Source organism: Rhopalosiphum padi, chromosome 3 (assembly GCF_020882245.1).
Source record: "Rhopalosiphum padi isolate XX-2018 chromosome 3, ASM2088224v1, whole genome shotgun sequence".
Lineage (NCBI taxonomy): Eukaryota > Metazoa > Arthropoda > Insecta > Hemiptera > Aphididae > Rhopalosiphum > Rhopalosiphum padi.
In genome coordinates, this window is record NC_083599.1 from 78401891 (window position 1) to 78425289 (window position 23399).

The 23399-nt window shown below is 28.7% G+C and overlaps 2 protein-coding genes across 2 annotated transcripts; both read left to right on the forward strand.

Annotated features, from left to right (window-relative positions):
* Positions 1-819: 819 nt before the first annotated feature.
* On the forward strand, positions 820-2682 carry LOC132925876 (zinc finger BED domain-containing protein 5-like). The gene has a single exon (XM_060990236.1). The coding sequence runs from the start codon at positions 820-822 to the stop codon at positions 2680-2682; it is 1863 nt and encodes a 620-aa protein (XP_060846219.1).
* An 18333-nt stretch (positions 2683-21015) lies between these two features.
* LOC132925877 (piggyBac transposable element-derived protein 3-like) lies at positions 21016-23399 on the forward strand. The gene is made up of 4 exons (XM_060990237.1): positions 21016-21112; positions 21188-21310; positions 21393-22837; positions 23385-23399. The coding sequence occupies exons 1-4, from the start codon at positions 21016-21018 to the stop codon at positions 23397-23399; spliced, it is 1680 nt and encodes a 559-aa protein (XP_060846220.1).

Genomic DNA, 23399 nt, shown 5'->3' on the forward strand with positions numbered 1-23399 from the left:
TGAAAACTGATTTGAATTTTGTGTTATGTCTACTTGAGATCGATCAGTCCACTTTTTCAAATTTTATTCCCCAACTCCTATAAATTTGGCTTGAATATTTAAAAATATACAACATTTTAAATGATGATTATTTTGTATTGAGATTTAAAAACTTAAAATGTGGACTGATCGATCTCAAGTATATATATTAACTAATTCAAATCAGTTTTCAGAAGTTTAATCGCTTTTTTAGGTTCGTCACTAGGATTGACAAAAAGTACATACAAATTAGCATACATCATTTTCTAGTCAGCAGCGCGACGTCGCTCAGACGACTTGTACTGCGCATGCCGCGTGCGAAAGCGTTTCTCCACTACACCTCGTAACTAATTGGTTCTAGGAATCTACGGATAATGAACCCCTATGGCCATATACTATAATAATATATACTATTACAGAGGTTCCCAAACTGTGCGCCGCGGCGCCCTGGTGCGCCGCGGTGAATAGTCAAGGGAGCCGCGGCTGCGCCTCGCTGCCGACCATTTTCTAAAAATAAACAAGGATATTTTACGATAACGACACGGTCATTTTGATTATCTTCATTATTAAAAATGCTGCTTTCCTATAGTCAGTTATTATTACTATACTAACCAATTATTGTATTTGATAAAGATAAACGACTGTTCGTGTCTGGTTAAATTCGTTTTTGCGTTAGTATTGATTAACTATACACTCATATATCAGTCTCGGTGTGTTATTATTTGTTCAAGTTTCTTAAGAATATATATTTAGTGAGTTCTGTGATTTTTTTTAAGTTATAAATTTGTTCTGGGTTTAATTATGGATCGATTTTTATTAAACAATCGTAAACGTGCGAGTACTTTAGAAGACGAAGAAATTTTACCATCAACCAGTCGCGGTGAAACGGTAAAAAAGCGAAAATGTCGTAAGTATGACGATAGTTATTTGGATTTTGGTTTTACATCAACAGAAATTAATGGTGAAGAGAGACCACTATGTGTATTATGTATGAAAGTTTTGGCACCAGAATGCATGTTGCCGAGTAAATTGAAGCGCCATTTAGAAGCAAACCACAAGTATACGATTGGAAAACCTCGCGATTATTTTATTAGAAAGTTAAAAGAACTAAAACAGGAAAAAAGTACGTTTTTCAAGAATGCATCAATACCAACCAATGCTTTGATTGCATCTTATAAAGTTTCCTATAGAATTGCGAAATGTAAGAAGCCCCATACCATTGCAGAAGAGCTTATCTTACCAGCTGCTATAGATATGGTAAATATTATGGTTGGTGAATCTGCTGGGAAATTACTCTCAAAAGTGCCTTTATCCAATAATACGGTTAGCCGCAGAATTCACCATATGGCGGAGGACCTTAATGATCAATTGATAGAAAAAATCAAAGAAAAGGAATTCGGGTTGCAGCTGGACGAGGCTACGGATAATAATAAGGATGCTCATTTGATATGCTATGTTAGGTTTATAGATGGTGATGACATGGTAGAAGACCTACTCTTTTGTAAAAATATTACGGCAAGCGCTAAGGCCCAGGACTTATTTGATATTCTTAATAATTTTATGTCAGAAAATATGTTAGATTGGATAAAATGCGTCGGTGTTTGTACTGATGGCGCTCGTTCCATGTCTGGCAGTTATGGAGGATTACAGTCACTTATTAGAAGCAAAGCCCCTGATGCACTGTGGACCCATTGCATTATCCATAGAGAAGCACTTGCGGCAAAATATCTAAGTCCTGCGCTGAACCAAGTGTTAGAATGTGTAGTGAATGTAGTCAATTTTATAAAAACTCGTCCCCTGAAGGCAAGATTTTTCAAAAAATTATGTGATGATATGGGAGCTGAACACTCAAGTTTGTTGTATTACAGCAATGCACGATGGCTGTCTCGTGGTAATGTTTTATCACGTACGTTTGAACTACGGCAAGAAATTTACATATTTCTTAAAGAAGAAGGGCACAAATATGCCAATGATTTTTCTGACAAAAATTTTTTAATAAAATTGGCATACTTGTGTGACATTTTTGAAAAACTGAATGCATTGAACACCTCATTGCAGGGAAATAACACGCATATTTTGAAGTCGATGGATAAAATGACAGCTTTTATAAAAAAACTCAAACTATGGAGAAGACAAATGAATGAAGGCACGAGCAAAGATTCATTTTCCATATTGCAGCAGTTTCTGACCTCTAATACAGTTGAGATTTCTCAAGATATGAAATCCATTTTTGAAGATCACTTATCACAGCTAGTGGTATGGTTTGAGAAATATTTTAAAAATGAAGACATTGATAAATTTGCATGGATTCAAGATCCATTTAACTCCATTGTTCCATCAGAATTTAATTCTACTGAAGAAGAAAGTCTAATTGAGTTGTCTTGCGACAGTAGCTTGAAATCAAAATTTACCAATATGGAATTGACCAAATTTTGGATTTCAATAAAAAATGAATATCCACTTGTATGTGAAAAAGCTCTACGTGTTTTAATTCCGTTTTCTACTTCATATTTATGTGAAGCTGGGTTTTCGGCGGTCGCTGTGATCAAAAGCAAATATCGGTCAAAAATCAATGTGGAGAAGGAAATGAGAGTAGCAGTATCAAGTTTGATCCCAAGATTTGAAAAAATATGCAATGATGTCCAGGCTCATCCATCTCACTAATTCAATTATTTTCTACAAATAAACTAAGTCTAATTTATTTTACCTAATAAAATTAAAATTAAATATTTCAGTGTGTAATTATATAAAATAAATACTTCCATATTATCTATTGAAAATTAAACATGTTTCTTATTTTATCTATTTTATTTAAAAAAAAGTCGTAAATTTTATTAAGGGCGCCATGAGCAAACTTCAGTTCTAAAAGGGCGCCACGAGTATGAAAAGTTTGGGAACCTCTGTACTATTATATATAATTTGTCTACAACACCGGTTTATAATAGTCATTTCTATGAATAATATTATATTATGACGTCTAGTGTATACACGATAATTATATTGAATTTATAATATAAATTATATTATTGATAATAATTGTAAATACTAAAATATAATATTATATGTGTACAATTAGCAATTTTCTGCCGTATGCATTCAGTCATAAATTGTTCATTGAGCTTTACAGTGCTATTTTATGCATAATTTTTGCTTTCTTTTGTTAATCTGGTTCAGTTAATTTTTTTGCTTATCCAACAACATTTTTAAATACTTAGTGTGTGTTTTTTATTTTAAAAAATGCATAATAATGTTGATAAAATGAAGAAAAAAAAAACAAGATTATCTCGAATAAAAAAACATAAAGGACATGTTTTATCACTACAAAAATGGCAAAAAAATCGAATAAAAAACACGGTAAGTCAAATTATATAATTTTAAAAAGTGTTTAACTTCAAAAATTGACATTTACATAATTTTGAATTTATTAGGTATATATAATCCTAGTTTTGTAATTTTATTTCGTAGGAAAATTCTAGTTCTTTGTCATCTTCGAGTATACATCAAAACAACAATAACATACAGCATCAGAGAGTTATTGAATTGTTCGTAAATATATTTTATGATCTACAATTAACATTTTAAAATGCTATCATTATATTATACTTCCAAAAACTTAAATTAATTTTTGTATTGCAGACCTATTGTAAACAGTAATATTGAAAATACTACAAATACTACACAATTAGCTTATGGTTATAACACATCATCTTTAGCTTCTGAGTAATTATCAACTTTTTTTTTATCAATTTTTAATTTATTAATTATTAATAAATAATAAAAATAAAATAAGAGATATATATTTTACCGTTATTTATAGAGAATACACAATGGACGGCATTGATGGTAGACGAATAGTAGATATAAAATATATTTTTGAAACAATTTCTAACATAAAACATGAACCATTTGGATGTAATTTTTTGAACTTACGTTTCATAAAAGATCGACTCAGGCTTTTATAGTAAATTTATTTTTAAATGTAAAATGTGTAATAAACAAGAAGTTATATCATCTGAATGCCCAAATAACCCTCTACCAATAAATTTTGCGATGGTGACATCTACTATAAATACTGGTCAGGGGTTCTCAAGTTTAGAACAGTTTGCTGCAACATTAAATATGCCCTGTATATCTAATCCTACCTACCAAAAACTTCACGAAGAAGTAGGAAATCAGATAAAAGGTATTTCTTGGGAAGCCACCGAAGAAGCTGCCAAAGAAGAAGCACAATTAGCATACGATAACGGAGATATAAGTACTGATGGGATTCCTATGATAAGCGTTGTATGTGATGGAGCTTGGTCTAAAAGATCGTATAAATCTAACTATAATGCTTTATCTGGAGTAGTAAGTATCTACTTTATAATACTAGTGGAATATTTTATTTGAACTTCGATAATAAATAAAAAACTGTTTTTATACTTTTTAAATTATTTTTTCATTGTTTTATTTTATTTTATATATAAAAAAATGTATTGCGAATTAATTATTTATCAAATTATTTTAAATAGGCATGCGTAGTTGGTTATAGAACTAAAAAGGTTTTATTCATTGGGATTCGAAACAAATATTGTTCAATATGTCAAAAAGCAGAATCACAGAATAAACCAACCACTTCCCATTTATGCTATAAAAATTGGACAGGGACTTCTACAGCTATGGAGTCGGACATAATTGTAGAAGGATTCAGCCAGAGTATAAAAACGCACAACTTAATTTATAGAAATTTGATAGGAGACGGCGACAGCAGCGTTATTAAAAAATTAAGAATGATAAAACCATACGGAGCTGATCTTTTAGTAGAAAAAATTGAATGCACGAACCACATTTTGCGAAATTACTCGAATCGTCTTAGGGATTTTTCTACTAAAAGAAAAAGTTCATCTGGAAATATTGTACCCGGCTTTATCAGAACGAAACTAAAAGAAAACTTATTGAGATTACGGTAAGTAAATTATTTTGATACCTATTTGATATTTGAATATACATTTTAACTTTTTAACACGAAATATATATGTTTTACTAATTTGTAAAATAGACAATAATATTTATACCTATATATTGACATAATATTGTACTGTATAATATGTATTTTGCACAGTTTCGCTGTTTCAAAGGCGATAATGTATAGAAAACAAATGGATATACCACACGATGAAAAAGTCAAACTATTGAAGGCTGATATATTGAATGGACCTTTTCATGTATTTGGATCTCATGACAAATGCGACGGGTAATATAATTAATGTATATTTTTATTATATATTGCAACTTCAATTTGTATATCTAGATATTTTTGTACGGGTTGTAAATCTAACGAGATCAATTTAGTTACCGAATTACAAAATTGTGGTGTATTGAATGATTTGATATCAGCTGTAAATTTAGTGGCATATCATGCTAACAGTTTGATACATCATGTAAATAACAATTATGTCGAAAGTTACAATAGTATAGTTGCAAAATATGTCGGGGGTAAACGCATCAACTATTCGTTTAAAGGTAAATGTTTTATTTAATATACCTACATGTTATGTACCTAATAATTATAAGTTAGGTTTGAAATAACTATTTTGTATTATAAATTTGTTCTAAATATTATTCAGGTTCTTATAATGTTCGTTGTCATAATGCAGTTATAGCGTATAATTATGGACCTCAGCATTTTAGACGATTTCATAAAAAATTAACTAACTTTAGTCCTGGTAAATATACAAAAAAATATATCGCTAAAGAAACTAAATCAAAATGTCGAATTGCAAACAACGCGTTAGCTCAAACTAAGTAATACACCTGTTTATAATAGTATTTATTTACCTAATAAATTTATTTTGAATATTATTTATTTTTTAATTTATTTAAGACCAAAATCAAGAAAAAAAATTATTTATGGACCTGATGTCGATTATGGAGCAGTAAATGAAGAACTAGATTGTCATCCATTACCCATATCCCGTGAAGAGTTCGAAGAAAAAAAATTGAATTTATTAGCCAGTTTAAAATTAAGCAAACACGAGATTGAAAAATTACAATGTCGAACAGTTGAACAATCGAATTGTGAAGAATGGAAAAAGGAAAGAAATAAAAGATTGACTGCTTCAAATTTTGGTAAAATCTGCAAAATGCGCAAAACAACTCCTAAAGAAAACAGTATAATTTCAATTTTATATCAATCGGATTATTTTCATGGTACCTCTGCAACTGGGTAAATTTTAACTATTTTTTTTTTTAATTTTGAAAATATTTTTCGTAAATTAATTTAATAACTTGAATTTAGTTACGGAATACAATTTGAACCTATAGCCAGGCAAGAATTTGAGAAGCTTTATGTATGCACTGTGAAATTGGCAGGACTATTTGTTGACTTCGATCTACCATATTTAGCAGCTTCCCCAGATGGACTAGTTGGAGACGATTCAATTATAGAAATTAAATGTCCTTTTTCTATAAAAGATTTCACACCTAAGGAAGCATATAATGAAAAAAAATTAAAGTTTATGGAAATACAAACAAATAATTTAATTTTAAAAAAAACACATATATTACTACCAAGTCCAAGGCCAACTTCACATAACTAATAGACAATTCTGTTACTTTATTGTGTGGACACCAAAAGGTATAATAAATATATTATATATATTTTTTTCATATATTATATTATTTATAATGTACATTATTATATTATATAATATTATGTATTTGTACTATTATAGGGATATGTGTTGATAAAATAGAACGTGACGATGAGTTTTGGAAAAACAAAATGGAAGTTATTTTATCGGAGTTTTACCTAAATTACTTGTTACCAGAATTAATTAACCCTCAGTTAAATAAAGTTAAAATTTAATTGGAATTTATTTTTTATTAAATTTTTTAATTATAAATGTTTGGCAATATAATATAATATCTATGAATTATAAACAGATTTTTTATTATAAAAATATATATATTATATAGGTAGCGACATTGTGTTCATCAATGGGTATGTTATTCTTGCTAATAACCCATATAACAAAAATAATGTGTTCTCAGAATCTCCGCCCGCACCGTTCCCTACCTGTGAGACGGTGTCACTAACACTAATGATCATTTACTACGCACACACTTGTAAGCTTGCGCGCACGCTCTTATATTATTGCCTATACTAAACTCCTTAGAAACTGTACGTTTGCAATCCCTTTAATTATATTATTTAGTCTTCATTATTTCTGCAATTATAAATTTCTTTTATATAAACGTGTATTTCACGTGTAGGATTTATAAATACACGAAATTCACGTGTAGGATTTTTAAATACTCGAAATTCACGTGAATTACGTGAACTACGGATTACACGGTTTTCATCACGAAATTTTTAATTTCACGTGTACACGTGTAATCCGTGTACACGGGTAATAAGAGCTCTACTTGAAACTGATCTTATATAAATACATGCTCTGTAAGCTTTAATTGAGGCATCTGCAAAACCATGCACTTGGATACTAATAACGTCTTTGTATTTAATAACCTTACGAGGTATTTTTAATTGATTTACGTATTGCAAATTTGATTTAAAACTAATCCAATCATTTGCATATATTATTGGTAATGGTTCATCCCAATCTAAATGTAATACGCTTTATTAGTGATAACGTTTTATCAGGGAGTTTCTACATATGCCGGATCCAAACAGTATTGTCCCTATGCTAAATGCACGGAAACAATTTTTAGCTATTTATTTTTATTGAATGTACTTATATTTAACATGATTTTTTGGTATATTTAGATATATTATGATACAAATATTTGTAATAATACATTAAAATTTTAAATAAGGAGACAGAATTTAAATATATTTAAAAATTAATTTTGGCGCCAAAATCATTGTACAACAATAATTATGAAAATAATAATATTCATTTTTATTTTACTCTTTGTTCTTATTTGTCTGATTTATTGTTGATTATTTTTTAAATATGATAAATAAATAGTTGGGAGTTCAAAAATATATTCTATTTTTTAGCAATTATTTATTTTTTTTATTCACAATAATGTCTGCAAATAGTGCTATTAGTATGTTTGCGATATTTGATTATTTTAAATCAAATCCCAAACAACTAAAAAAGGGAGAACTTTCATTTAACGCTGGATACATTTATAAAATAGTTTACGACTCAGCCAAAGGATTGATACAAGGTGAAGTAAAAGTAAGTATGAAATCAATCCAGTATAATGTGAAAGTATGCAATATATTGTATTAATTATTATTAGGGCTCAGGACTTCTAGGAGTGCATGTTTTTAAATAATCATTAAAAACATAGCTAAGTAATACAGAAATATGTTTCATGGCAATACAAGTTTAAATTTAAAATTTATAGTTGCATATTTTACATACTTGACCATTTTTTATTTTATAATAGCATATTTGACAATTATTTATATGAATAAGTTTTTAATTCCCAACTTAAGAAAATATCTAATATTTCAATGTAATGCTCAAAGTAATTAATACTAGATTTTTAAAAAATATACAAATATATTCAACTTTTTGTTTTTTAAAAAACTTATAATGTTTGTATTAGATTTAAATAAGCTGAAAATATGAAAATAATTATCTCAGATAATTAATCAAATTTATCTATTTATGTATCGTATCTACAAATAGTATTATTATTTATTACAAATATTTCTTTTTTTTAAATGCATATTTTAATAGCATATCAAGTGAATCTTTAGGGCATAAATGCATGCATATTTTAAGGTTTTTTATGGCATGAAGTCCTTAGCCCTAATTATTATTATAGAACTTCTAAATTTTAATCATAGAAAACATCCTCGTATTGATATTTCTCAATGATGGAGTTATATGTGACAGTACGTGTACATGTCCTAGAGGATTGGTGATTTGTCATCATATGGCAGCTTTATGTTTGTTTGCTCATCATAATTGCAGTTCTACAGATAGTATTTGCTCTTGGAATGTGAGAAATAGTAATCTTGAAAATACTAAAACTATTAGTGATTTATATCCTGCTTGTTCATATAAAGCTACAATTTCTTTATCAAACAAAAACCAAAATAACTTTAAAAAAGCTTTAGAACAGTTATGGTAGAGTGGGAGAAATTTGGGTACGAAACCACGGAGCTCGATCATTTGGATGCGCGAAGGAATAGTACTCTCTCGTTGGTTCGAGTATATACCTGTATTTGTGTTAGTAGGTAATCAAACTGTAAGGATTTTTGTTATCAGGGGTCTCCTTAGTCCGAGGTGTTATTGCTAAATGGCTATTTCACACAATTTGTGTATCTATAAAAAATGTGTTTGTTAAACATTTGATCTAAATGAGAGTTAAAATCATACACTCTCATTTCTACACTATGTATTGTATTTATATATGATTAAATGTATAATTTTTTTTTAATTTTTTTTTTTTCATTATTGCTTCAAAACAAATTTCAGTTATAAAAATAAATAAATAAATAAAGACAGTTAAAAAATAATAAAATATTATGGTTGTATCTCTTTTGGTAAGTTATCAGTACCATGTATAATTCTACGTGCATCCAGCTTCTGAAAGCGTATGAGTTATTTCCGACTGACGTTTATGTCTATGTATAATCATAACTTACTGAAAGTTTTTCATTATTATTATTTTTCAATCTATTAAAAAGTAATTAATTAGTTATTTCATAATTAAACAATTAATATGTAATTTGGAATAGTTGAATACTTGGTATTTTATTTGACTGAAGATGAGAGAAATTGTTTCCATCTATTATACTTAAGACGTCTAATACAACAATGACAAATGCAATGATGATGTAAATTATCATGTCCACACTGGTATCGAGCATTAATTTCACAAATGTTTTCGTTCGTGGGCTATATATACACATTTTACATGTTCTGATCGGTCCACTGATTAAAAGCTAAATTAATTTAATTTGATAATAACTTACATTAAATATGTTGAATATATTATCTATTTGAATTTGAATAATACAAATGTATTATGTAATTTATTTAAAATAATATCTTAAGCTAACATAATTAATATTATAGGAATCATACCAATACAAAAACCAAGACTTCAAAAATTATAATGAAGCAAATTTAAAAAATTTCCAAAACATGTGTTTTCCGCTCTTTGAACCTCGGATTTCGTCAATATCGTTTTGTAAGTACACTTACTGCCAGGGTGGTCACTCACTCGCTAGGACATTAAAATCGAAAATATACCTCGACTTGTTGTGTAAAACCACCTCGGGTGAACCTTGGATTTCATCAGTTTTGTTTTGTAAGTAAGTACACATGGTAAAAAATATGGTCATAAAAATTCATTTTTTTTTAAAATTTAATACTATCAAGAAACCAAAAGAAGTATACAAATAAATATTTTATTACACATCTTATGATATCTACACCAGGGGTCGGGAACCTGTGGCTCTTTGGATAATTATCAATCGAGATCCGTAAAATATAAATTATATTATACCTGGGTTATTATAGTGATAAATAAAGTTTTTCTATATTTTCTAAATTTAGGACGTATTATTATGTTTTTATTGCCTACCATTTTCTCAATGAAATAATAATACTATCTTTATTCTAATATAAAAACTAATAAAGTAATAATTTATATACTACAATTAAAAAAAAAGGTTGTTCAAATCTGTGCGGCTCCCCCTGGATATCATATTATAATTTTTTGAAAGACTGGTTCTTTCCTACGAAAAAGGTTCCCGACCCCTGATCTACACTAATCAATGCAGACATATTACATATTTTCGATAAGATAAAATTCCAAAATCCAAGCTTTTGGTACCACAAGTATATTATATTGATCATTATGTTTTTCTCTACTTGCGAAAACATTCAATTTCCTTACTATGAAGAAGCCTATCAATTTGTTCGATCTAATAGGAATGGTCAAACATAGAAGATGGCTAGGTTTGATTATTAAACCACGGTTATTTGGTATATTGCCAAATGAAAAAAAATGTATAAGAGGACATCCGATGAAATTGGTTTAAGATCAATCTTCAATAGATAGATACAAATCGATTTGTATTAAAAAATATACCGGAGCTAACAAAAAAGGAAAAAAAATCATGCAAATGTAGGTAAATAAAAAATAAAAACTTAAAAACTAAAACTTAAAAATATTTACATTTGTAGCATATCACTCGGACATGAAACCTTTTTTTACCCTTCCCATCTTACATTATTGGAAATTTGTGGACATTGAATTGTTCATTCCCGGTGATGAAAGTACAATTGAGGCTTTCCCACCACGCCCTAACTGATTGGTCGTATTTTTGCCGGGAAGTAACTTATGACGTAATGGTGGTACAGAAAATGAAATTGGGCGGCTATGGACACACAGTCGAAATCGACGAATCCAAATTTGGACGTCGAAAACATCATCAACTGTTTTATGATCCCCGTTGAAAACCGAACTGCTGAAACCCTTCTAGATTGGATAAAAACTGGAACGACCATTATATCAGATTGTTAGAAAGTAATATATTTTTTTATACAACTTTTATTAACAACTATACCTATGATTAAAAGGCGGATTTAAATGCATTAAAAACAAACCAAATATGTGCTAAACAATCTTAAATATGCAATACAATTTTTAAATATGCATAAAAAACAAAAAAATTAATTTTTGAAACATTTAATTAATACAATATATTTTTAAATTTATCTAGGTACTAGGTATACTGATTTTCTTTCCCCAATTATTGATCTAAGGTCATATTTGGGAAAACCATTTATGCTTACAAGTATACATATTGATATTAATTTAAACTATAAAAATAAACATCAAAATATGCAATTAAAATTGTAAAATAAGCTCATAAAATAGAAAAATATCAGAATATGTAAAAATATGCACATTCAACCAGAATAAATATGCAAATGCATACAGATCCGCGCTGCTTTACCTATAATAAATTTTTTTATTTTTATATTTTAGGCTTACAATACCTTAAATAATGAAGGCTATCAGAACTTAACAGTGAATCATAGTCTCCATTTTAAGGACCCAAAGACAGGGATCCATTCCAACACTATAGAAAGTTCGTGGAGGCACTCAAAGTCATCGATGTCTAATTATTGCCGCAAAAAAGCTTTTTACGCAGGCCATTTGGCAATATTTATGTTTACCAAACACTGCCGTTCACATAAATTAGACCCAACAGCTGAATTCTTTAAGCATGCTGGTATCATTTACATTAACAATAACGAAGACGATATGATATTCAATGACGACGAAAACGATAATGATTACGATAACGATAAAGATGACGGTAACACAATGACAATGACGGTAACGATAATGAAGACGGAAATGACGACGAAGGATATCAAAATCTACAGTGTATCCAATAAAAGAAATAATTAACAAATACAAATTAATTTTCGGTTATCCTTATCATGCGCACTGCCACTAGACTAAGGGCCAGTTGTACCGTCTCCGATTAAACTCCGATTAGGCTTGATCACAGATAACAGATATTTTAACCGGGCTAATTAGGCCGATTAAACTGTGATTAACTTTAATCGGAGATAGTACAACTGGCCCTAGGTGAACGGGATTTGACGACTAATATATTACGCTATTTAACATAACACATTTACTTTCTTTAGCTATAAATTTAAAAATAAGTCCGTCCGCCAAAATCTGATTTCACCATCGTTTTCAATATACTTAACTTCATAGGTTCCAATGAAAAAAAATTGCATAAAAAAGGATGTCCGGTGCAGTAGAAATATACCATATTTTTTCATAGTAAAGAGAAAATGTATTGAATTTTTGATAGAGATGTGCTTTAGACATACACTAAGATATAATTTATCTAGTTCATGGTTTTTGAGAATATATAGGCAGTGTAGTAAAATGTTTTTAGTATTGGTAGAAATTATGAAATGTTTGTAAGTATTGAACATCCAAGATAAATTGGGGCATTGACACAAGACGAAATATATCAAATTACCCAAATAAATACTCTTGAAGATATAAATAGTGATCATGATTTATATTTTAATGCATTTATTTTTTTTCTCTTGTAGTATTAAATTATATTATTGGTTTTATGTTTTTAATTTTAGATTAATCTGCAGGTGAGCCAGTGGATGACACCCAGATTACATTTGTAAAGATTCTTCTATTGGAAATGATAAGAAATCAATGAATATGAAATAATGGAAAAAAAACTGTATCTGTTACTAAATAACTACATAAAAATAAGTTAAAATATTTAGTTAGACAATAATATGTGTTTATTAATTAATTCAAACGAAAACTGCTTTTTAATATTAGTTGTTAGAACTATAATAAATGTAATTTATTTTAAAATTATTTAGCAGGGTTGCTAGGAACCATTGCATGAAAATCTTGGACATAGCAGTAATTCTTTTACTTTGGTTTTTGAATGAAATTCACTGATGGTTATTTAACTAATTAAAATCATTGGAAAAATTATTTTAAAAAAACTTCCTTTAAATAAGTAATAACATATATAATTAACAGATTGTTATAATTATCACAATCATTTAATACTACCACCATGTTAATAATAATAATAATAATAATATATAATCTTTGAATTAGTTATCTTATTAATAGCAAAATTAATATGTTTATATAAAATTATAATTTTAATAATTCTTAACAAAGTTTATATGGTCTAGCAAACGGGCTACATCAAAGGATAATAAGGGGACAGAAACCTTAATTTCTATTGTAATTAGTGAGGAAATACAAAACAAAATGGTCGACAAAAAAACAGTTAAAAAGAAAGTCTGGCAAAAAGTTTATTCCAAAATAAAAGAAGCTGGATATGTAGTATCAGATGACATAATAGATGGTGGAAACAAATGCTTTCAGAAGTAGAGAAATTTGGAAAACTCCTATCAGAACCATAAAGCTAGATAAATGAAAACAGGTAATGGTTTTAAGAAAGGCGCCTGCCCATTATGAAATATTACACTGCTTTATGTAAAGTAAACATACAATTAATCCACCCTCAGTATTAGATACATTGTCAACTAATACTATTCCAATATCCAAATGTATTCTAAATACCAACATTGAAACAGTATCATCTGTTTCATCGCTAGTCCCAAAAATCCGTATTTATCAACTTTTCTGATATTGAGATGAAGAATCACAACTTTTGTCACCTTCAATACTTCCCAGTCCTAAAACGACTCTAAAGCCTAGCAATAAATCTAACCATAAAACCATAAACAAACAATATTCAGAATTTATAAAAGTTCTTAATGAACAAACCAATATCGTATTCAGGTGGCTGGAATTTTCGAAACAATTGCAAAAAGTTTGAGCAAAGAACCAATAAAAAAAACAAAAACGCGTTGTGGGCTCATCTGAATCTGATTAGTTGTACCTTGCACATTTATAATCCTTAAGATATACATATAATTAATTAATTTACCAAAGTAAAATTGTTAAGTAACAAAAATGTGACTGATTTCTGATTAATCAGTATTTTTCTTTATTATTACAAAAGAGTACCTATTAATTTATGTTTTTATTTTATTGATTGTTAACTATGATTATTAATATTATGTAAAGAGAGAATAAAGTTCTGGTTTGTTTGATTATAAATTGACAACATTGATTTGAAGTTCTAAAATGAAAAAAAATGTTTAGTGGTACATTTATGTATTGTCATATAATATAAAACCATAAATATTATTTATCCTTACGCTAAATGTTAGCATTAAGAGGACGTAATACCAGCATGTGTTGTCTTCGTCTTGCACACGTGTGACATGACAACTTTTCGTTTATCAGTTTCAATATTGTGCTGATAGTTTTGATATTAGAGTAAACTGACCTATTATTAAATTTAAAGGTAAAATTATTATCCAGAGCCCCACAGTATGATCATTTTAAAATGTACAGTTTATAAAAAATCCCAAAAAAAGTGGGAAAGTGGGTATCGCTCTGCTGTATAGTAGAGATGGGGATTAGATCACTATAATGCATGTGTTAAATTTGAATGCAATGACAGGTATCACGAAAAACGATTCTGAACGGAGATGATTTGTCAGTCTAGGATATATTACATTATTACCTATATTTAAATTGTACTATATCGTAATTTTACGCGATTTCATAAAAAATTAAATTTCATACTCTCATAAAATTATTTATATATTTACGCTAGAATTTTTTTTAGCTTAAAAAAAGTCATAGTATTTTAAAAACTCAATCGTAAATAGATAACGTTAAGATGGAAATTTCAAGTATTTACAATGGTTCGTATTTGTGTTACACAAAAATAAAAAATCGATTTTGTTGCAAACTGGTTATGCTTAAAAATTCCCGTTTTTCCGTTAATTTTTTAGGGTTTTTCCTGACGTTTTTGAAAACTACTGGATATTTTTTACTTTTGACCACCGAAGTACCAACTAGATGAATTTTCCATTTCAAAGAGGGATTGAAGCATTATTTATTATTTATTTATTTTTAAGTTTAACGGGACAAGCTCTTTACATAAGATATAATACATAATAATCTAAAAACAACCATACATATGCATAATAATTAATAAGTTTGAAAGGTTAATAATCACAAACATTTTCACATATATAAAATAAATATGTTTCAATTAGATAGTAGGTATAAAACAGTGCTTCTCAACGGGGGCGATATCGCCCCCTGGTGGGCGGTGAAGGAGTACTGATGGGTGGTGAGTTCGTTTTGGGCGGTGGGCTCGTTTTGGGTGATAGGGGGGCGGTGAACTTTTTTTCTGTTCAAAGCAACGCACCAAGATTTATCTTGGTAAATTTTTTCGTTTTTATAGATAACTAAAATAAACTCGTGATTATGAAATATAACGTTTGCTTATCTGTCATCGTTTTCGAACGAATCATTATCTTTATTACTCTTTACCTGCATTATGCTTTTTCTTATTGTACTTTCAGTATGCATTTAGATTTTACCCGTGCCTGTTGTGTTAGTTTTCGTTTCGTGTTTCGGTTTATATTCAAATTGTATATTATTCAACGATGTCAGAAGCAATAAATGAATGTATTCGAATCTATACTTGAGTTCCTTGAAGAGAAAGATGTAGATCTGAGAAGTAAATTGCTACAATTTAAGACCGATATCGCTTATATGACCGATTTATTCGCAAAATTCAATGACATCAATTTGCAACTTCAAGGCGACGAGCTCAATTTCATAACAACTAAATCTATTATTTCTGCTTTCCAAAAAAACTAACTTTATGGAAGCACAATTTTGGTCGCAACGAGTTTAGCCAGTTTCCAATCCTGTCAGATCTACACAAGAACAGTAAGATCTCGTTTGATGACACACAAATTTACTGTCAACACCTTCAATCTTTGGATAAAGATTTTTCACAACGTTTTGAAGATATTTTGTCCCTGGAAGTTCCTCAATGGGTCATAAACCCTTTTGTAAATATTGAATCAGCAAAACTACAGTATCAAGAATAATTGATCGAAATTTCCACTAACGAGATGTTAAAAGCAAGTTTTAAGAATGGTGAAAACCTCACAGAATTTTGGCTCCAGTCTACTATCAGTCAAATTTATCCTGGGCTGTGGACTGTCGTACAAAAATTAATAATTGCCTTCCCTTCCTCTTACCTCGTTGAGCGAGGATTTAGTGCGGTAACGAATCTAATAACTAAAAAGAGAAATCGACTCGACATCGTAAAAAGAGGAGACTTACGCCTTCATCTCACAAACTTTGAACCAAACGTAAAAAAATTGGCTTTGGATCACCAAGCACAACCATCTCACTGATCAATACATTTAAAAACATTTTATTTTCATTATATTCACATTTATATACATATATATATATATATATATTATATTTATTAATTATTCAATATTAAACTTTTCTTGTATATTATTTTTATTTTTATTTTAATGAAGTGAGGGCGGCCGTTATAAAAAGGTTGAGAAGCACTGGTATAAAGCTTTTGTTTTAAAAGATTCACGAGACATACAAAAGAAATCGACTTCATTACAAATTGAATTACATAATAATAGTGCTCAAGGAAAAAATAAATCTGTACATATTTTTTTCTATAAAAAGGTACATAAAAAATAAACAAGAATTTCTAATCGAATAACTATGAGTACAAATACCAATTTTACTTAATAAATCTGGACAATCAATATAATTATTTAGATCATCAATAAATAGGACGTCAGATAACTTACGCCTGACCTCACAAGGCTGAATATAAATAGAATTAGCTCCTATGAAAATGGTTCTCTAGAAATGGGTAAGTTTAAACGAAACGCTATAGACTTGAGGAATTTATACTGAACATTCTCAAACAATTTATCAGAACAATTTTGAGCCCAGATTATTGAACCGAATTCTGTATGTGACCTAACAAGAGAACAATAGAGCATCTTTAATGTAAATACATTTTTAAATTCCCTAGTATTTCGTAAAATAAAACCCAACATTTTAAAACATTTTTTATAACCATATTTGTATTAATAGAAAAAGATAAATTATTATTAAAGAGAACACCCAAATCTTTAACCGATTCAACTCTGTTAATATTAATATTATTAATTTGATAATTAAAAATTATAGGATATTTTTTTTTAGTGAAAGAAATAGCATTGCATTTATTAATGTTAATTGGTAATTTATTTTGTTCACGCCAAAAACTAAACTTATTTAAGTTTGCTTGAAGATTTAGTGCACCATCTTGGTTTTTAATAGTAGAATAAAATTTAGTGTCATCGGCAAACATTAACACATTGACTGAAGAATCAAGAACAAATGATAAGTCGTTTATAAACAAATTAAATAGTAATGGCCCTAAGTGCGAGCCCTGGGGTACTCCGGAACTTACAAAAATAACCTTAGATAAAGAATTAGACAACTTAACTAACTGACATCCATCTGTTAGGTAGGGAGTTAACCAATTAAGAATATTACCATGAAATCCAAATCTTTGAAGTTTAATTATTAGTAAATAATGGTTTACTTTATCGAAGGCTTTACTAAAATCTGTGTAAACTGAATCAATTTGTACGCCATTTTCAACGGAGTTAATGAGTAATTAAATCGGTATGGTAAGTCAACAAATTCATAAACACAGATTTTTTAAGCCGAAATCCATGTTGGTTAGGACAAATGTAATTAGATAATTTTTTTGTAATTAAAGACTCAAACACCTTGGGTATTAAAGATAATTTAGAAATTGGTCTATAGTTAATAACATTACATTTATCGTCACTTTTAAAAATAGGGACCACAAATGATTTTTTCCAAGCAGTTGGAAAAGAGCCAGATGACAAGGATAAGTTAAAAAGAATATGTAATGGTTCAGTAAGAACATTTTTGTAATCGATTAAATTTGGATTTATACTCCAAATCGTGATGAGACAAAAAAAAAAAATTAAAAAAATTCACATTGTAAAATCAATACATTTTTCACTTCGTTCAGAATCAATAAATCCACTTGTACAAAAAAAAAAAATGCCAAAACTATAATATTAGTACATTCATCGCGCAAAACTAATAAATATATAAATTTGCTTGTAATTAATACATTAATTAATACCACTAATTATGACTCATAACTTGAAACACTAGCTAGTGAAAACTATATAATATAGACTGTATTTAAGTATAAATATTCCTTAAGTAAAATTAAAATTGGTCATACCATCCACATAATTTTGTATAGTAATACCACAATGCCCATTCTGATGTCCAAGCTTGATGTTTAGTATTATTATATATTATAAATTATGGATTTATTATTATTTTTAAAAAAGTATATAGAAGTAATACTAATAAGGAAGTTATTTAATACCTAGCAATTTTAATAGTATTAAACTTGGTATTGTAACCTTGACAACATCATATCAGTTATTTATAAGTTTTATTTACTGAAATTTGTTTTTTATATAATATGTACTGCTTTTAAACTAGTGAATTATTACATTTATTTTAAAACATAATGAGAAGATATTTATTATAGAACGTCAAGTACCTAATAGAAGATGCAATTAAGTAAAAATATGGTTATGCCTATAACATATAGGAATAATATTTTATAATCTGGCCAATATAAAATTACTGATATCTAATTCAAAATTAAAAATTTTGAGTAAATTCTTCTTTATTTTTTAATGATATCTTCTGTAATTGGGTCTCATTTTCAAAATGTGTTTTAGGTACCTATTATTCTTATTTTTAATAGTATGACACTGGTCTAGGTGTCTATCACCCACTATTGTAAATCAATTCCTGACTACACAATCCACCTACGACAAACCTAACCTATCCTGTCGTTGGTCGGATGCTGATTTGTTTGTAAAAAATTTAAAATCGAACGGCGTTTTTTAATGTTAAGAACATAGGCGAAACTATGGGTCAGGCCAGTCAGGCCATGGCCTGACCTAATACTGACTAAAAAATTGTATATATTATATATTTTAATAATTATTTAGGCATTATAAATAATATATTTATACATGTAAACGTTTCATTTGTACGTTTTATATAATACTATAATATAATATTATACTCTTCATTTCAAAAGAGAACATACCGCTTTCGCGCATGCCGACTGACGGCCGTCAGCTGTCCCGAGGCCAATTCCTCCCACTTTCGTTGAAACGAGGCATAGATCGCGCACGACGGTCGCCGATCAAAGTTTGCCGACGAGTATACACCCAGTTCAAATAACTTATTTACAATTAATAATTAGTAGATGTCTTACCGTCGTGACGTGTACAGATCTATAGGAATTAGCGCGGAATATTTATAAATTTATTTTTATTGATATTACTATTATTTAGTATCAACTTAATGGTTGCATAATGTACAATACATTTTTATACATAAAAATCATATAAATAAAATAATAAAAAAAATATAATAATATAAATATATATAATATAAAATATATATATATATATATATATATATAATATAAATATTTTAAATATACAAAATCATACACAATATAACAAATAGGTTTTACAATAATAATTAACATAAAATCGAATGATAATTAAAATAATATTTACAATAATAATTTACATAAAATTGAATAGTTATTTTACAAATATTTACATTATTTTATCTTTCAATCTGATAAAATCGTCGTCTTCGGTGTCACTATTTCCGATGGTCATAATATTACGCTCTGTTGTTCAGCTGTCAATTCGTCTACTGTGTCATCTAAAGTCCAAAACTTATTTTCTTCCCTTATTGTGTGGCTTATGAAGTTCTTCCACATTTCAGCGTCCACTTTGGCAACTCCTTCAACCAAAAGATTTTTCACGTCAGGCAATTTAAATGTTTTGTTGTTGGACTTAACGTGACGTTTTACAACCGACTAAGCTAACTCAATGGGGTTGAGTTCACAGCGGTAAGGCGGTAACCTTAACCCTTTGAGACCCCATGCACATTACAATGTGCATGAATTTCCTATGTCGTTTTGAAATAACTGATAACAGATTTATTAACCAAATAACCGAATAATGGTCACCCATTATGTACTTGTACGAAATATATTGATTAAATTAATAAATTTACTTTCATAAGTCATGCAATTGTAAATTAATCTAAAAAAACTAGAGGTCGTTGATTATTTTGTCGTTTTTTTTTTTGGAAAATACTATGATTGTTCCTAGATAGCGCTAAAATAGTTGTACATGATGTTATTAACAATTACAAGTCCACGTATTTATCTAATAAATCAGTTGTTTCTTATCTTTATTTGTTTCTTCAGAAAAACGCGGTAAACTATGCACATTATAATGTACATTGGGATTAAACACACAGAGTGGAGCATAACGCTCACATACGCCGCGCGCCGTAATGGAATGATTACGCTTATCGAATATAATTATTAATTATCTGTATTGTTTTATACGTTTTTATTCGAAATTATTTCAATTTATAAATCATTATTTAAAATTTAAGTAGTTACTAGTTAAGTAAAGTATATTTACCATGGCCAGAGGTTTAAGACCTAACGAGTTAGTTGATCTCTTAAACTTTGGTCGAGATTCCGATCTTTCTTCGTTATCTAGTGACGAAGAAATAGTAGGCAATTTTCCTGAAAAGGAATTTGAATACCTTTTATCTAATAATTTTTCGGATTATGATTTTGATTTTGATTTAGAAGATACTGAAAATCAATTTGCTTCAGAAGACGAACAATTTGAACCGATTGAACAACAGATACTCATAAATAACGACATTTTAAATGAACAGCCTTTAAATTTAACGGCTTATAATAAAAAAAGTTAATAACATAACAAATATACCTCTCGTTGAATCTCATAGTGATGACAATTCAATAAAATGGGATAAATTTATTCCTATAGAAAAACGAAATATAATTTGGGGAAAAACACCGTTTTCTCCCCAAGTAATTAATTTAACACCGATAACTGAGCCAATTTATCCTACAACAATTCCTAATCCCATTGATTATTTTTCTAAATATTTTTGTGAAAATGATTTTGCTGATATGGCCCAATATACTAATCTTTATTCGGAACAAAAAAACTTAAATAATTTCAACAAAACTGATTCCGCTGAAATGAAAATAATGATTGCTATACATATGTTATTTGGTGTATTGAACTATACCCGGAGTCGTATGTATTGGGAAAACAAATATCGAATAAACATTATTGCAAACAATATTTCCCGGAATCGTTTTTTTCAGCTTCGAAATTGTTTCCATGTTATTGATAATGAATCTGTTTCAAATGATAACCGTGACAAATTTGTAAAAATTCGTCCACTTTATAATTCGTTTATCAAACGGTGTTCCGAGCTTCCAAAAGAAAAAAATTTATGTATTGATGAACAAATAATTCCATTTAAAGGTAATTTGTCTATACAACAGTACATAAAAGGAAAACCTACTCCGTGGGGTATAAAAATTTTTTTACTATGTGGACAAAGTGGTATTGTTTATAATTCACTATTATACCAAGGCTCAAATACTAATATCAACGATTTTATGCAGAAAAACTACGGTCTAGGCGGTGCGGTTGTGCTCAAATTAGTAGAAAACTTGAAACCTAATAGTCACAACTTATTTTTTGATAATTTTTTTTCGTCATATAATCTTTTTGGCTGTCTTTTAAAATATAAAATATTTGCGATTGGCACAATTCGATGCAATCGATTTTGTAACCCTCCATTTCCGAAAGATAAAGAACTTGCTAAGATGGGTCGTGGAACCAGCTTTGAAGTGTCTTCAAATCATAATATTACGTTGGTTAAATGGTTTGACAATAAAGCTGTCAATATTGGTTCCAATTTTATTGCGTCAGGAATTCCTATTCAAGTAAAAAGATTTGATCGGAAGGAAAAATGTTCGGTGATTATAGAATGTCCTGAAATTATAAACTTATATAATAAAAATATGGGAGGTGTCGATAAGCACGACCAGTTAGTTAGCTATTATCGTACTTTTATTAAGTCAAAAAAATGGACATTACGGATGATGTTTCACATATTTGATATGGCAGTGGTCAACTGTTGGCTCGAATATAAAAGAGACGCAGCTGAATTAAGTATTGAACCAAAAGATGTTATGGATTGGTTGCATTTCAAACGGCGCCTAGGAGAGAGCTTAATTAGCGTTGGTGTACCATTTTCTCCTTCAAGTAAAAAAAGAGGTCGCCCTTCTAACTCTCCCTCGATAATTAACCCACGAAAGAAGTTAGTTAAAAAAGTAGATGAAAAACCATTAGAAGAAGTTAAGAAAGATAGTTATGGCCATTTCCCAGAGTATGATGATCGAACTGAAGCAGTACGTTGTAAAGTTGAAGGATGTAAAGGCAGGACACACGTTTATTGTTTAAAATGTAAATGCCATCTTTGTTTCACGAAAAAAAACAACTGTTTTCTCAAATTTCACACATGAATAACTTGTTTACGTATTTGTATTAATTAATTTGCATATTTTGTTGATTCTTATGAGGTAAAAGTCATACCATTTATTTTGTGATACTAATTTGTTATGTCTAATGTAATAATTTTTATATTTTAATTATCAAGTTTTTTAATAGTTATTTTTTATGATAACATATTTTATTTATTTTAATTAGGTAAAAGTTATACCTGTGTTATATTTTATGATACTTTCTGTGGTCTTCCATAATTTATTATGTATTATTTCTTTTGTATCAGTACTTATGTTTATTTTAAATTTTTATTTTAAAACTGATAATTTTTATAGTTATTTGTTATGATTATCAAATTATACATATATTCTTATTAATTAATTTACTTGTTTTATTTATTTTAGTGAGGTAAAACTGTAAAAATCATGCCATATTATTTTGTGATAATTTTAGGAAATGTTTGATTAA

Bases quoted from the DNA above. Each gene is read 5' to 3' on its own strand.
- LOC132925877 (XM_060990237.1), top strand. From the start codon at position 21,016: ATGGCCAGAGGTTTAAGACCTAACGAGTTAGTTGATCTCTTAAACTTT. The intron at 21,113-21,187 runs GCAATTTTCCTG...ATTTTGATTTAG, and splicing joins TAGTGACGAAGAAATAGTAG to AAGATACTGAAAATCAATTT. The intron at 21,311-21,392 runs GTTAATAACATA...TTATTCCTATAG, and splicing joins AACGGCTTATAATAAAAAAA to AAAAACGAAATATAATTTGG.
- LOC132925876 (XM_060990236.1), top strand. From the start codon at position 820: ATGGATCGATTTTTATTAAACAATCGTAAACGTGCGAGTACTTTAGAA.